Raw genomic sequence first — 14850 nt, 5'->3', positions numbered from 1 at the left:
TAGCGTACTCGCTAACGCTCTCGCCTTCGGTGCAAGCGGTCCCGGGTTCGATTCCCGGTGGGGGCACTCGGTCGAAAAAGTATAAAACGCTTTTCCTGGGTTTTCCTCATTCACACTAGGCAAATGCCGGGGTGGTACCTAACTTATAGGTCCCAGGCCGCTTTCTTCCTTCCCTTTCTCCGGATCGTGTGGTCGCCGAGGGACGTCATCCCTCAAAAATGACCTTAGATGCCGAAAGCTCAGAAATCTAAATCCTAAACCCTAAATCTGTCGCTTCCGATTAGAGTACTAGTCCCTGTAGTTTAAGAGTTTACTGTAGTTTCACAAGGTGAAACGAAACACACTTGCTTAAGATGTGAGCGGTATTGTGTAACGTCTGTCGTTGTACCTTTCCACGTAATATTCTCCGCATACACCAAGCAATGAGAACATTCGAAAAACCCGAGATAAAAAAAAAAAAGAAAAGCTCTATATCCTCTGTAATTAAGGACCAACGTTTGTTTTGTGAGAGGAAATAGAGGAAGAAAAAATCTCGAAGCCTTAAGCTCGCAAAAGATGATGTAATTGGACGACTCTCTCCAGGGACGGGGAAAGATCTTTGTGACTCCGAATCAGAGAACGCAGATATCAAACAATCATGCGCTCTTCAAAGTGGCTAGCAGGATAATTCACAAATATTACTTTTATTATTATTATTTGCTTTTGTCGTGAAATCTGATCCTCAAAAGGTCAATCGATTATGGAAATTAAACCCGAAATATCTGGCCGTTTCTGAACGATCGTCTTTGAGAATAAAGTAACAAATTTATGACACCTCGAACGAATGCTATGGCCCTGCACAATGTTCAGTAGGCTACTACAATATCAAATCCTTGCACATGTTATGTGGGCAATATTTTGCAGTTTTCGTTCTGCACCTTTCATATAGAATTCGCCTGAACTCGAAGTCCCGCCCAAAATTCGAACCATCTCGTATGGAACATCTTAGAGAAGTACCTCACCTTTCTTTTTCCATCCATTCCAGTCAAATATTTAGAAACGCTGATTTAATTATTTTAAATGAAAAATCCAAACTCAGAATTTCATGTATCTTACCTTAAGGAATTCTAACATGAACTTGTCAACGGGACTTCTAATCACACCTAGTCCATTCGATAAACATAACAAAGATATGTTCATGGACAAAAAAATTAGGTACTATGGACAACGAAGTGAGTCCCTGGGGCCCATTGACTCTGTTAGTAAAAAGAGAATCGTAGACTCGCAGTGAAATAGCTATTGCATCAACACTGTTCATTGGAAAATAATGTTTTATTGTTCATTCTCTTCAGCATGAAAGAAGCTTTTCAGAGGTGCTATGTATTGGTGCTCGTAACGTACTTGAACAAGGAAAACTGGGAGAATGTCGGGAAAGTTTCCTCCAGAAATTCCTCCTATTGGCCCTGGGTAGAAGCACACAATCCAAATGTATTTTACAAAATACTATAGGGATAAGAAATGTGTGTACCAAGTTTTGTATTGATAGAAGGAATAGATATGAGGGAAAAGCTTGTATACCAATACACGATTTTCCTTCATACGTATTCTGTCTAGCAATACAAAACTTGACACACACATTTCTGATCCCTATAGTATTTTTCCAGATACGTTTGGATTGTGAACTTTTACCCGGGGTTACTCCAGCGGTGTCCAAAGTTGATGGGAGGGATTTCTGGAGGGAATTTTAATGACATTCTCTCAATTTTTTTCTGTTCATGTACGTTATCAGCCCCAATACATAGCACCTCAGGCAAGCTTGTTTCATCCTGAAGAGGATGAACTATAAACCATGACTTTCCAATGAACAGTGTTGATGCAATAGCTATTTCATTGCGAGTCTACAATTTTCTTTATACTAAGAGGGTCAATGGGCCGCAAGGACTTACTCCATTGTCCATGGCACCTATTTTTTTATGCATGAACATATCTTTGTTATGTTTATCGAATGGACATGCTGTGATTAGAAGTCCCGTTGACAGGTTCATGTCCTTTCCTTGTAGGATATGGGAGTCTATGCTCTCCTACTGCAGAAATTTCAAGGTTCTAGCAGTTTGGCTTAAGCTTTGACTTATTTTAAGTAGAGAGAGATTTATCTGACAAGTAAACCTTCTTTCCTTTGATACCGGTTTGCCAGAAACATATATATCGGAAAAGCTGATATCGAAAGTAGAAAAACCGGGAAATATGAGGGGCAGAGGGACAAGCGTTCAGGAGCTATAGGACCCGTAAAGTATCATGATAGTATTGGAAATCTGACACCCAACGTCTCTAAAATGCACGTTTCACATATTTGTATGTAATAATAATATGTTAATAAGGTTGGAGAGCGAAACATAAAGGTAGAAATAACTCGTTGAAAAGAAATAAATCACGTTTTTAGCTCTACAATGGGATATGTTATTGCAGTCAATCCAAATCGATTACAAGAGATAATCTCTGTAACCATCAAATAAACCGTGAGAAGGGCAGAAACTCAGTTCACAATGAGCACATTTTACAAACGCGGTAGCGTCACAGTTTGCACACTCATCATTTGTCAATAAAATCGCAGCAGTAATCCATTGGCGCAATCCATATTCCAGGTTCTTCGTCGAAGTATCTGCTCTTGTTAAAAGCATACTTAATAAAGTTCTTGAAACGGTGTGCGCTGAACTGATATAGAGAAAAGGCCTGGAGGACCAGAAAACTATCGCGATGCCAAATGTGTTCCTGTGTCTCAATAATGATTGTGTCCGTTATGTAGCGAACAAACTATTTGTAAAGTCGATCGGAAAAACAATATCCAGAGGCTGGCTCTTTCCAGTACATCCTTCAGGTACCAGTTCTTTTTGTAGGTCTCTGCCATCAGATACTTCGGAATCAGACAATGCATGATCTTTGTTCGATCACCATGAATCCACCAACAGCAGAATATTCGCCCTGTCTCGAGGAATACTTGGCCAAAATACTTCACGATAGAATCGTTTGAGGTCTGCTTTCGACACGTTCGCTGGTTTTCCAGCATAATATCTTATATTTGGAGGATCTGCTGGCTTCGACTGCGGGAATTTTCCAGATGTACCGGATATAAGTACATATGTTGGCCGCAGTATTTCGCCGTCTATTGAAATCATAGGCATAATTATTAAACAGTGCTGTGTTGCAGAGACTAATCCAACAACAGAGCGAACAACAGTTGTTCCTCTGGCTCTCAGGGTTCGATAGCCATGTAACTCTTTGTGAAATCTAATCTGGTCAGCACTGACGATACATGTAGGTGGAAAGTGTTCGCTAACGATGAGATTGCGAAACTTCTTAAAATCATCGCACACTTGTGACAGATTTGCCTCTTGCTCCGTCCAGTTCCTGGCGACTTTGTGGGTTATTGCTCTATTAACAATTATACCGCTTCTTGAAGCGATATACCCAAGAATAAGAAGCTGGATTGTATTTTCTGGTTCCATCGCCATCTTAATTTGCATGGCCCACAGTCGCAACGTCCGGTCGTGAATAATTGCTCCTTCTTTATCCTTCTCTTTGAATTTCTGCAAGATGGATTGATTGATTTTGGGGATCGAAAGGACATTCATTTTTTCTCCAAATTGTACAGAATGTTCATGTTCTTAACGTTCTTGAACTGATTGAATACTGATGAATGTGATAGACGTTTTGTCCGAGTTTCGTCTGTAGTAGGATCTGTGGTCCAGTACACGAAAGCTCGCTTCTTGTAATCAGTTCAGACCTCTTCTGTCATATCTGCGGGACCATCATGCTTTCACATTTTCGCCGATGAACTCGAAGACGAGGCATGAGATTGTTGCTAAGAACATTGCTGTTCCTCATCGACACCATCATCTCCAAACTCCATTTCCTCGTCCGATTCTTCTCCATCGCCACCAGTAAATCCTAACGTCCTGATCTCGTTCACAATTTCCATATCATTTTCCAGGAGGGTAGTTATGTGTCGTATCATCTCCGATTCCTGGTTGTTGGGGGGGGGGACGATTGGTTGTTACACAACGACTTTAGGATCCATCTGAAGTGTACGAATAAGACATACAATACGTTAGTGTTTGACAACAACATACGAGAACATACAAGCAACATACAAGAAATAGAGACGTTATTCAAGGAATATGTCAATCTCTACACACTATCATGATACTTTGTGGGTCCTATAGCTTCTGAACGCTTGTCCCTCTTCCCCTCATATTTACCAGTTTTTCGGAAATATACTGTATGTCGATATCAGCTTTTCGGAAGTATATCTGTTATCGGCAAACCGGTATCAAGTTAGTTGTGGACAGGAGAGAAGGTTTAGTTGTGAAATGGTGCTCAATAATATTGTGCCACAATCTTGAAGGTGTTGGATGGTTTATTCAAATCAGTTTGGTTTCACCATAATTTAAACCTTTTATTTCTTTTTCCTTGTGGTAATCGTACACTTAATGTTTGTTGGGATTGTACCCGCCGAAACTCACATGAATAACTGTTTGACGGCGATGTACAAGTTTCAAATAGTGTGTAGATTTGTCATATAGATGGTGTTAGTGTAAAACCAAACTACTAACTGCTACGAATTAGGGCTGCAAGCTAACAAAAAACGAAAGTTTATTTTTTAAACCTTAAAGATTTCAAATATTTTAAAAGCATGTTTAGTAAACCTAAAGTTACCGGTTTTTCAGAATAACACTATTTGGGAAGTACACCCTTAGTGCCACCTATACAATAATTCTGTGAAACACTAGAAAACTACTCGTCGACAGCTGTCGTGCTTCTAGGTTTATCTGACACATCAGATGTTAATAATTATATGACATGTCATTTTATTAGTAAACTACATTGGTTGAGAAAGGAACTGAAAGATGTCACATAACGCGAAAACGAAAAGCACACACCGTGACATTTATTGCCATCTGGTAACCACACATCCTCGACTTAAAAAAAATGCCAAGTTTGATCATAACATGCTGTGGTAGGGATACGGACAAAATCTCGCGGCCGAAACATCGCCGCCCAAAACCTCGCGTGCCCAAAACCTCGCGGGACAAAACCTCGCGTTGCCAAACCTTCGCCGCCCAAAATCTCGCCGGGCCAAAACCTCGCCATCCAAAACATCGCGTGGCCAAAACCTCGCCGCGAATGAAACTTTTCTTTAAAATTTACCCAATGAGTTTCTTAATATGCAGTTCCACATTACAAATAATAATAATAATAATAATAATAATAATAATAATAATAATAAGAAGAAGAAGAAGAAGAAGAAGAAGAAGAAGATACAAAACATCGTGTGCGTTGGCTTTCTAGGGTTATTTCCGTTTCCTCCCACTTTCTTTATTCGATCATTTCCTTCATCCTGGTCATCTACGTCTCCTTTAACCTACAGGACATAATCAAGGGACGTCGTAAAAAGTCATATATTATTTCATACTTTCATAAATATTATTAATTTTGGTTAAAATTGTAAGTTTTTGGATGTTCCAAAGTTCACGAAACTAACCCCGTTAGTTGTCATTAATTTCCTTATGCAGACTTTCTTTCCCTATAACCAGTTTAAAAACATCCTGTCGCCCTACATTCACATTGAAATCCTCTAATACAGAAATAGAATTTTGATATGGTATCGCGGGACTTGGTCAGATACCCGTGATACTTCTTCTGAAACAGCGTCTTTTATACCGTCATCCTTATCATCTGTTGGAACATTTACATTTTGGTCAGGCGAGATTTTGGGTATGGCGATATTTTGGGGCCCGAGGTTTTGGTATGGCGATATTTTGGGGCCCGAGGTTTTGGCCCGGCGAGACTTTGGCCCGCGAGGTTTTTACCAGGCGAGGTTTTGGTCCCGCGACATTTTGGGCGGCAAGGTTTTGGCCAGGCGAGATTTTGTCCCGCGAGGTTTTGGCCAGGCGAGGTTTCGGCCCGGCGAGGTTTTGGGCCGCGAGGTTTTGTACCCAAACCGCTGTGGTAATTGATTCTCAAAGGCCTCCATATCCCGGATTTTTTAAAGCACATGTCTTGTGAGTTTCTTTGACGACCTCTTTGGATGCGATTTAATTGGTAATATGGGTTGTGTCCATAACATTTTATTACAGCACTAATAGTGTCCTGTTTTACTACAAGGTCATTGTTCAGAGAGACACTGTTTTGCTATGTGGGGAATGCTAAAGTTCGCATGGCAAAGACATGATGTACTCTTTCCAAAAGCGATTCTTTTTCAGTGGAATTTTTCCTACTGCAAACACCTTCACCCTACTTCACAACAGCTGAGGGACTCATACACCTGTGCATACAGTTTTGTTGCTTTCAGAAACCCAATATGGCACTCGTCACAGTCTGCAGGATGTTCACATTGAAACGGATCAATGTCTCTCTGGATTTGAACCCTGATCATGAAGGCCATCCTAACAAGTTTTTCACCTTCACACCGAACTTTTTCCGAAATGGACCTTTATGCTAAGACCTAAAAGTTTGAACTAGGAACTTAAACTGAATAATCTCAATGTGATTTGTGTTGTGTATACTTATTGTTATGTCAGTTTATCTGTAACAAAATTTAAATACGGAAAAGGAAAATAGCATGGTCGTTTAGAACGTTATTATTCTTATTTAGCATCAATTAGGTGCAAATGTTATTTCTTAACTCTGAATCACTGTGGTACTACTAATCAGGCCCTATCCAGAGGGGTCTAGGGGGCCGGTCCCCCTAACTTCAGCCGGTCCCCCCTACATTTTTGGGCTGGCTACCGGCCTGGTACTAATATTATACCACATTTTATATACCACCGTGCTTCAAAGAGTTAGAAAGTAAGACCCTGGCGAAGATTTCAGTTTATATAAAACATAATATACAATCCAACAAAATTGTGCAGCTACAGGAACGTTTCAAAGGCGTTAGATTTTGATGGAGATAACTTCGAAACCTAAAGTTACAGTACTGTCCACTGTATTGTTCTTCGTTTATCACTATTCTAGAACAGCAAGAACCTTTTTTGGTTACCTTGTATACCCCAGGTGAATCCTGGGATTATGGCCAAGTCTGTAAACAAGATAAAACTTTGGGTTTAAACAATTCGAATATATGTAGTGCAGCCTGGTTGCACTGTGCTTTTGAATTGATTTTGCCGGTACTAAAATTATGTTGTAAAATGAAATAAACGGCATAAAAGCGAGAATACTTCAGACAAGTTTGTTCCCTTATGGAAAAGCGTGGTCGTAATTAATTTACTTTCTCTTGTGTTTTAGTATCTCTCTGTCTCTCTCATTCTTTCTCTCTTGCCTTGGTTATGCTATCTTGTTTTTAGCAAATGAAATTTTAAAATTGCCAACGGGCAGTCAGAAAATAATGCAGCGAATTATTTGTTTTTATACTAGTTTTTTCTTTCACTTGTTTTTGCATCAGAGGCTAATGTAACTGAACTTGTAATTAAGGAATGTATTTTTTTATGAAATAAATTTCGTAGTACTTAGACAAAAAGGGTAGAGTTTAGCGTAACAAATAGAATAGAATATATATATAGGAATAATATTAGTGCTTATACGTGTATTGTATTGACAAATGATATTTATGTAAAACTAAATTAGCAAAATTGGCTGAGATATTAGCTTTTTCACTGTGATTGTAATCTTAAGATGTAGTGAATTTAATTACATCACTTGGAAATATTGATGTAAGCGGGAGGAGATAAAATAGGTGACTAGTTTTCGATACATAAGTATAGTATTATTAGTGAAGGCATGAAGTGAAGTAAAAGCAAGGGTAGGAAGGGCAAAACAATCATTTAGGAAGGAAACAATTTTATTTTGTGGGTCCTTGAGTAAAGATAAGTTCATTTTGAGTTTAACACCCGTTTCAGCAGCGAGGCTATATGAGACGAGACCTACTGATTAACGTGGAATCGGAAACACATGAGCTCTCGCCGAGAATCGAACATGTGTCTCCCACGCCGAAGATGCGTACGCTAACCGCTTAGCCACGAAAGAGCTCTGCTTGAATAAAGAGTTAGGAAAATATTCATAAATATTTCATATGGAGTATTGTACTGTGTGGGGCAAAGACATGGTCATGTGGACACCTATCACGAAATACGTTGTCTTCGTTGACTATCCACTGTTGCTAAATTAGTTTGGTCTTGCATGGTATTTAATTGCAATTTCTGTATGTTTATAGTCTGTGAGGTATTGAGATCGCTTGATTACCTGAGACTAGCGTAAAATATATAGTAGATACATGTAACTATTGTGCTGTTTTATGTATTTACAAAGATTGTTAATAAATGTGACAACACTGGGAAGTCTATTTTACTTGATTGGTGAGAAAGGAAAAAAAAAAAAAACAGATTGAGTCCAGTATAACTAAGTACTTGTGAAATACTATATAGTTACAGTTTTTGTATAGTTAGATCAAGTAAGAAATTTAACCGGAACACATTTAATAGGAAAATATTCGATTTAATTTAAGTAGCCTCTCTCTCTTTTTCATGTAAAGTTATTTCTTGTGATAGAATCAAATATATGGCCAATTTTAACAGCCATTATTATGTTAGAATGCATCTATTGTGCACATTTTACTATATGTAAAGAGATCGCTTGTCATGTTGTCTGTATTTCGCTTTGAGAACTAAGGGTTGTGGCAGAAATATTTGCGTAAATGTCATGGAGGTGAATATGATTTGAAAATAGATATTTTAATCTAAAACAAATAAGCAGTTGGTAAAAATAAAAAAATAAAAATCGTTGGATCGTTCATTCACCATTATGTATGCGTGATTTCTCATGAATTAACAAACAGTTGACTTCATTTTCGTCGATAGAATTCAAAAGTTGTGAGGCTTCGTTCATTTGGATGGGATTTTCAAGACTGTTCTCTCATTTGTCCTGTTTTCGTAGTTCCCTATGTACTTCTGATAAAGCGATTCTGTGAATTGAAAACGTGCCAACAAGTTTTATGTGTTCTTACGTAGGAGATGAAGCTGAATTTTATATTGCAATGGTATATAAAAAATACGATGCACTTAGAATTATCATCTTGGACTTGGCTCGTGTGGATGTCAACAAAGATACTGAGGTCGTTATGCAAATATGGAACTGGAGTTTGATGTATACGGTGTTTATGCATGAGAGATGAGCTACAGCAAATGTACATATTTCCAGAGACAGACTTTACTCTTGTTGGGATCTGGGCGAATTACTGTTACGATACTCTACCATCCTGCAATTTGGACTGAGAATTTATTTATTTATTTATTTAGCCTTCATTTAACTTACGTTTCTTGTAAGAAAAATTCGTGTATAGTCGAATATAAAGATATGTTCGTTGTATGCTTCTTTCACACCAATGTTTCTTACTTTATTGAAAAGAGAAACGCTGTACAGATCATGTAGAAAGTGTGAACAAATTCTTGAATACTTAAGCACAAGTAATTCAAGCTATTCAAGAAATGGAAAATAATTGATGTTGCCAACATTGTTTGAACTGTTTCTTTAATTTGAATTTCTCAATTGATTTCGTAAATCATGTGGTTTGATACACATTAACATACATAATCATTAGCAGTATAATTTGAAACGGATAGGAAAGACTAACAAGGAACAGACATGAACGTGTCATCCGTACATCCGAATCAAACCTGGTCCATTCGATAAACATAACGAAGATACAGGGTGTCCGAGAAGTCCTTCCCTGATTACAGAAATTGATAACTCAGGCTAGAAATACGATAGAAATATGAAAGTGGTGTTGAATTGTTTACAAACTATAAAAGTTTTGGTCACATCAGTACACTTCCACATGAGCACCCTTGGTAGCACGTAGCACATCTAGGCGATATTCAATTTCTATCCACACATTAGCCAACATCACTGGAGGGATCGATGCAACGACTGTGGTTATTCGTTGCTGCAGGGTTTCAAGATCTGGTACACGTGTTCGGTAGACCTCATCCTTGACATAACCCCATAAAAAAGTCTAATGGGGTTATGTCAGGAGAGCGTAGAGGCCAAGCTGTTGGTCCATCACGACCAATCCATCGCCCAGGAAATGTCCTATCGAGATAGGCACGGACGTCCAAACCCAATGAGGTGGTGCACAGTCTTGCTGAAAAACGACGACATCGGGGCGATACTGAAGCAGCTGAGGAACAGCATACAGCTGCAACATATCCAGGTACACTGCAGATGTGATGGTATCCTCAGCGAAGAAGAATGGCCCCATAATTCGATCGTGCAATAACGCGCACCGAAAATTCACCTTTGGACTGCCTCTGGTGAACTCCCTGACCTCCCTGGGGAGTTCTGAACCCCAAATGCGTACATTATGGCGATTCACTACTCCACTGACAAAGAATGTCGCTTCGTCGGAAAAGGCAATTCGTCTGAGATAACCATTATCGTCCTCAATACGTGATAGCATTTCGACCGCAAAGTCATATCGACGTGTACCGTCGTCGGGCAACAGGGCCTGAACGAGTTGCACTAAAATAGAACAAACCTAACACAGACAAAAACTTTTATAGTTTGTAAACAATTCAACACCAGTTTCATATTTCTATCTTATTTCTAGCCTGAGTTCTCAATTTCTGTAATCAGGGAAGGACTTCTCGGACACCCTGTATGTTCATGCATGAGAAATTAGGTGTCACGGACAACGGAGTAAGTCCATGGGACCTATTAACCCTGTTAGTGTAAAGAAAATCGTAGACTCGCAGTGAAATAGCAATCACATCAACACTGTTCATTGGAAAGTCATGGTTTCATTCTCTTGAATATGAAAGCTTTCCAGAGGTGCTATGTATTGGGTCTCATAATGTGCTTGAACAAGGAAGATTGGGAGAATGTCGGGAAAATTCGGTCCAGAAATCCCTCCTATCAACTTTGGTCCCCTCTGGAGTGCCCCCGGGTAAAAGCACACAATCCAAATGTATCTAAAAAAAATACTATAGGGGATAAGAAATGAGTGTACCAAGTTTTGATAGACGGAATAGGTATGAGGGGAAAGGTCCTATATCAATACGCTCGTATATCATTTCTCGTATGTTTATAATGATCGTTGTACGATAGTGATGGCTACTATACAATAGACATACGATTGTTATTGTAATAGTTATACAGTAATATTTTGATGATGCAATGAAATTCGGGCATGCATTTATGGATTTCGGTCGTTTCTAAAGCAAATGACATTTCATTCGACCACTGGTTGTCAGCACCAATACTGCTTAAAGTGATATCTGAATCATACGTGCTCCTGTCGGGAATCAAACCCTGGTATCCCATGCGGAAGACGTGTTTGCTAACCGTATATTCACGAGAAAGCTTCCAAATATGCGCCTCAAGTCTAGTGGGAAGCGAACAAAAATTTCTGGGTGCGCGCCTGTTAAGGACAAAGAACGTTCACTTCGATGGGGTAAATCTATAAAGAACGGATCGACAGGCAAAATGTATAAAGGAGTATTGACAAAGCAAACTCCTTAAAAACTGGAAGTAAACCACATAGTACTTACAAGATCCTATTAAATTAACTAATCACACCTTTCTGGTCTTTTCTTACGGGGTAATCTGAGTCACCTCATTACTGTCTATGTCATTTCTATACTATCTTAAAGTTCTTGAAGAAAATAACTATTGGTCTAACTGAGCTACGTGCCAAACAGGGGCATAATTTAGGGGGGGCAGGGAGGGCAATTGCCCCCCTTGAGTTTGATATTTATATAGATTTTATCAGTAGAATAGTAGTAAGTCAGTGAAAAACGCGAAATTTTACTTATATCAAGGGGTCTGCCCCCCCTTCCCAAGCCAAACCTTTAAATGACGCTACTGGTCCCAAAATTGTCTCTCTGTGTAATTTACCCAAAAATAAAAGAGGAGGAAGAAATGGAGATGGAATATTTTGCTGAGAATATAATATGAGGCGCCTAGAATCAAAATCCGCCACATCCACTTCGCTTAGTTTCGAGTAATCTCGCAAAACGTGCATTGAAGCTCCATATACACGCGTACAAAGTCCCATATTTGAACTTTTTTTTTTTTTTTTTTTTTTAAGTATGAAATATTAAGCTTTTAAACAAAATTCTGTTTCCATGGAATTCCTTTAGATCAAACATTTAACAAGCGATATATAACTCAATTTCGGTGTTAAAAAATGGATTTGGAGGCTTTTGCTACTAGGCGCCTCATATATATATATCCCATCTTATGCGGGTGAAGATGATTACGAATTTGTACTACTAACTGGATTAGCAGTTTCATTTGGGGGAAAGGATCATGCGGACTCACTTTGTTGATTTGGTTATGATGATTTGGAAGGAAGGGGAAACACAAGTTAAATCCTTAAAATAAATGTGAGTTAAAACAGTCAGTGACTTTCTTATATTGTTTTTGTATGTATTTACTAGTCCTTTCTGTCACAGCTGAGCTTATTGTTTCACCTTAACCTGCTGACACAGTTGGCTTCCAACACGCTTTCAACTTGAACATAAAACATGGATCCTGAACTTCGCTGTGAGCGACCGCAACTAGCTTCTTGTTCTTCAGTAGTTTCCATCTCTTGCTCTCGTTGCTACCGGCGGCCGCGTTCTATGGATGCAGCGCGCATGCCTTTCGTTGATACGTTCGGGAGGAGTCTGGGATCTGCCCACTGCACCACGGGGCCATCGCGCCGAGGAGCATCGATTTACCTATCGTCTCGGGTTCGTATCTCGTGCGTCGCGGAAAACTTCGAGCATCCGCCAATTTAAAATCTTAAGGGTGTAATTATTCCAAGTTTTTCGTGTAAACGTTAGTTTTTTTCGTCATGATTGAACATGACATTGGAGTAATCGTTAGAGATATACATTGAAATTAAATGGTGTTGCAAATTTTATTGTGACAGGCATTTTGCGAGTACTAAAATATTGTTTACACTTTCCGTGTTCATTCATTGTTGCTCTTGCGTGTGTTCACTTAGTCTTAATGGCATTGTTTATGAGGATTAATAACTCTTCGTAATATTGTTGAGGCAGAGTGAATTTGAAACATTTTTTTTTTTGCTTCCAGATAAAGAGTAACCGTAGCATTAAATAAAGTGTGAATTTATTTCATTATAATACATAGTGTGGCAATACTATAGTTCAATGCTAACCCACAGTCATAGTGACGGAGAATTTCCTATATACGCACAAGGTAAGTGTCATTTTTTGTATTGTAATTCAAGATGACGTAAGTATATTTATTTTTATTGCAAAATGGCATTGATGTACTATGTAAGTTGTATCTAATATTACAAGTTGCATGTGTGTAAACGAATATGTATATGTTACCGTTAAAAAAAAAAGAGTTTATTTTAGCGTCGCTTTCAGCAACGAGGCTATATAAGACGTGGACCTACTGATTAACGTGAAATCCGAATCATATGAGCTCCCGCCGGAAATTGAACTCGGGTCCTCCACGCCAAAGGCGCGTACCACTTAGCCACGAAGGAGCTCTGTTAAGGAAAGTGAATCAACAATAGATATAATCTATTAAAAGTGTATTTTTGTACATTGACAATTAATTTTTTTTAGCGCCATAAAATTTGTATTATTGTAATTTTTCGGAGAGAGAATTTTCTACTATGAGACTTTTCCGTGAAGCATATTAATTTTCATCAGCACAATATAATCTATCAACTGATGTGTGTCTTATCTTTAGACAGTATTTTAGTTCGGGAGCACGGTGGGTCAGTGTTAGAGCGCTTACCTCATATGCATGGAATCTCTAGTTCGATCCCCGGCCCGGTGGACATCATGTCCATGGGTTTTCTTTCCATCATCATTCCCTTGCTTTAATCATCGTCTCTCTCAGCCTAAAAGAGCATAATCGTGGGACGTTAAACTAAAAGAAAAGAAATATTCTAATTAAACAAGAATTTAAATATAAGAGTTAATGATAATTTCAGGTTATAAAGTCACTAACCATACTTTGTACTGCCATCTGGCCTCATAATGAAGAGTTTAGTTCGGTATCAATTTTTCACCTCAATCTTACGTGACATGGTTTTCTTATAGCATCAATTTTTAGGTATACAAAGAAATTAGGTTTCCATTTTCTCAAAAACTACGCATGAGGATTTACTGACGCCATGTCATTTTGTTCAACTTTAATAAAATGCATCGATTGGTTTATGACTCATCTACAGACATGTTTTTCTCGTTAAACTTTAATAAATAATAATTTAGAATTGATTGCGACTGTAAGTTGTATTTAGTATATAGTCCTTCAAGGTATATTTCAATTGTTACTTCTTGTTTTCCGTTCTAAAAAGTAATCTCGGTTTCGTCAACTGTCGTGAACTTGATCGTAGTTCTCTCTCTCTCTCTTTTTTTTTTTTTTTTTTTTGTGTGTGTGGTAGACCTGGCTTCAATTCCTCGTAAAAATAAATGTGGTTGATTACCTGTGGAGTACGTGATATTCCGCTTTTCATAGTTTTAGCTATCACTATTCAGAAAGGAGTGATAAACTACTAACAAACAAGTTTTGTGGTTTCAGGAATGCTTTATTATTATTATTATTATTATTATTATTATTATTATTATTATTATTATTATTATTATTATTATTATTATTATTATTATTATTATTGCTGTATCTTAATTTAAACCGGTTTCAGCTTAGTAATATGACGGCCGCCTCTGGCAAGATCGGATTATTTAACGAGTTGTTCTTCTCCAAAGAACTTTCTGACCATATGACAGGTGTTTGTTTAGTATTACTGATTTTTGTGGATTTGGTAAGACATGTTTTGCGTTTATCTGTTCAAATTGTGTCACAGTACTTTCAGGGACAATTGCTGTAGTTCAGATAATAATTGATCTTACT

At 38.2% G+C, this 14850-nt stretch overlaps 1 protein-coding gene across 5 annotated transcripts in view; it reads left to right on the top strand.

Moving 5' to 3' along the window:
- The window catches only part of LOC145675432 (phosphatase and actin regulator 2), an 850331-nt gene that overhangs the window by 95515 nt on the left and 739966 nt on the right, over positions 1-14850 (top strand). The window contains exon 2 of one of the 5 annotated variants that reach the window (XM_081745848.1): positions 13051-13176. The exons of the other annotated variants lie outside the window; for them this stretch is intronic. Within the exon in view, the coding sequence (XP_081601974.1) occupies positions 13128-13176 (49 nt within the window). The 5' untranslated portion in view covers positions 13051-13127. The remainder of the gene's footprint in view (positions 1-13050; positions 13177-14850) is intronic. 5 annotated transcript variants of the gene reach the window in all.

Source organism: Thermobia domestica, chromosome 18 (genome assembly GCF_964235325.1).
Source record: "Thermobia domestica chromosome 18, izTheDome1.hap1.1, whole genome shotgun sequence".
Taxonomy (NCBI): Eukaryota; Metazoa; Arthropoda; class Insecta; order Zygentoma; family Lepismatidae; genus Thermobia; species Thermobia domestica.
This window is presented reverse-complemented; position numbering and strand designations above follow the sequence as displayed.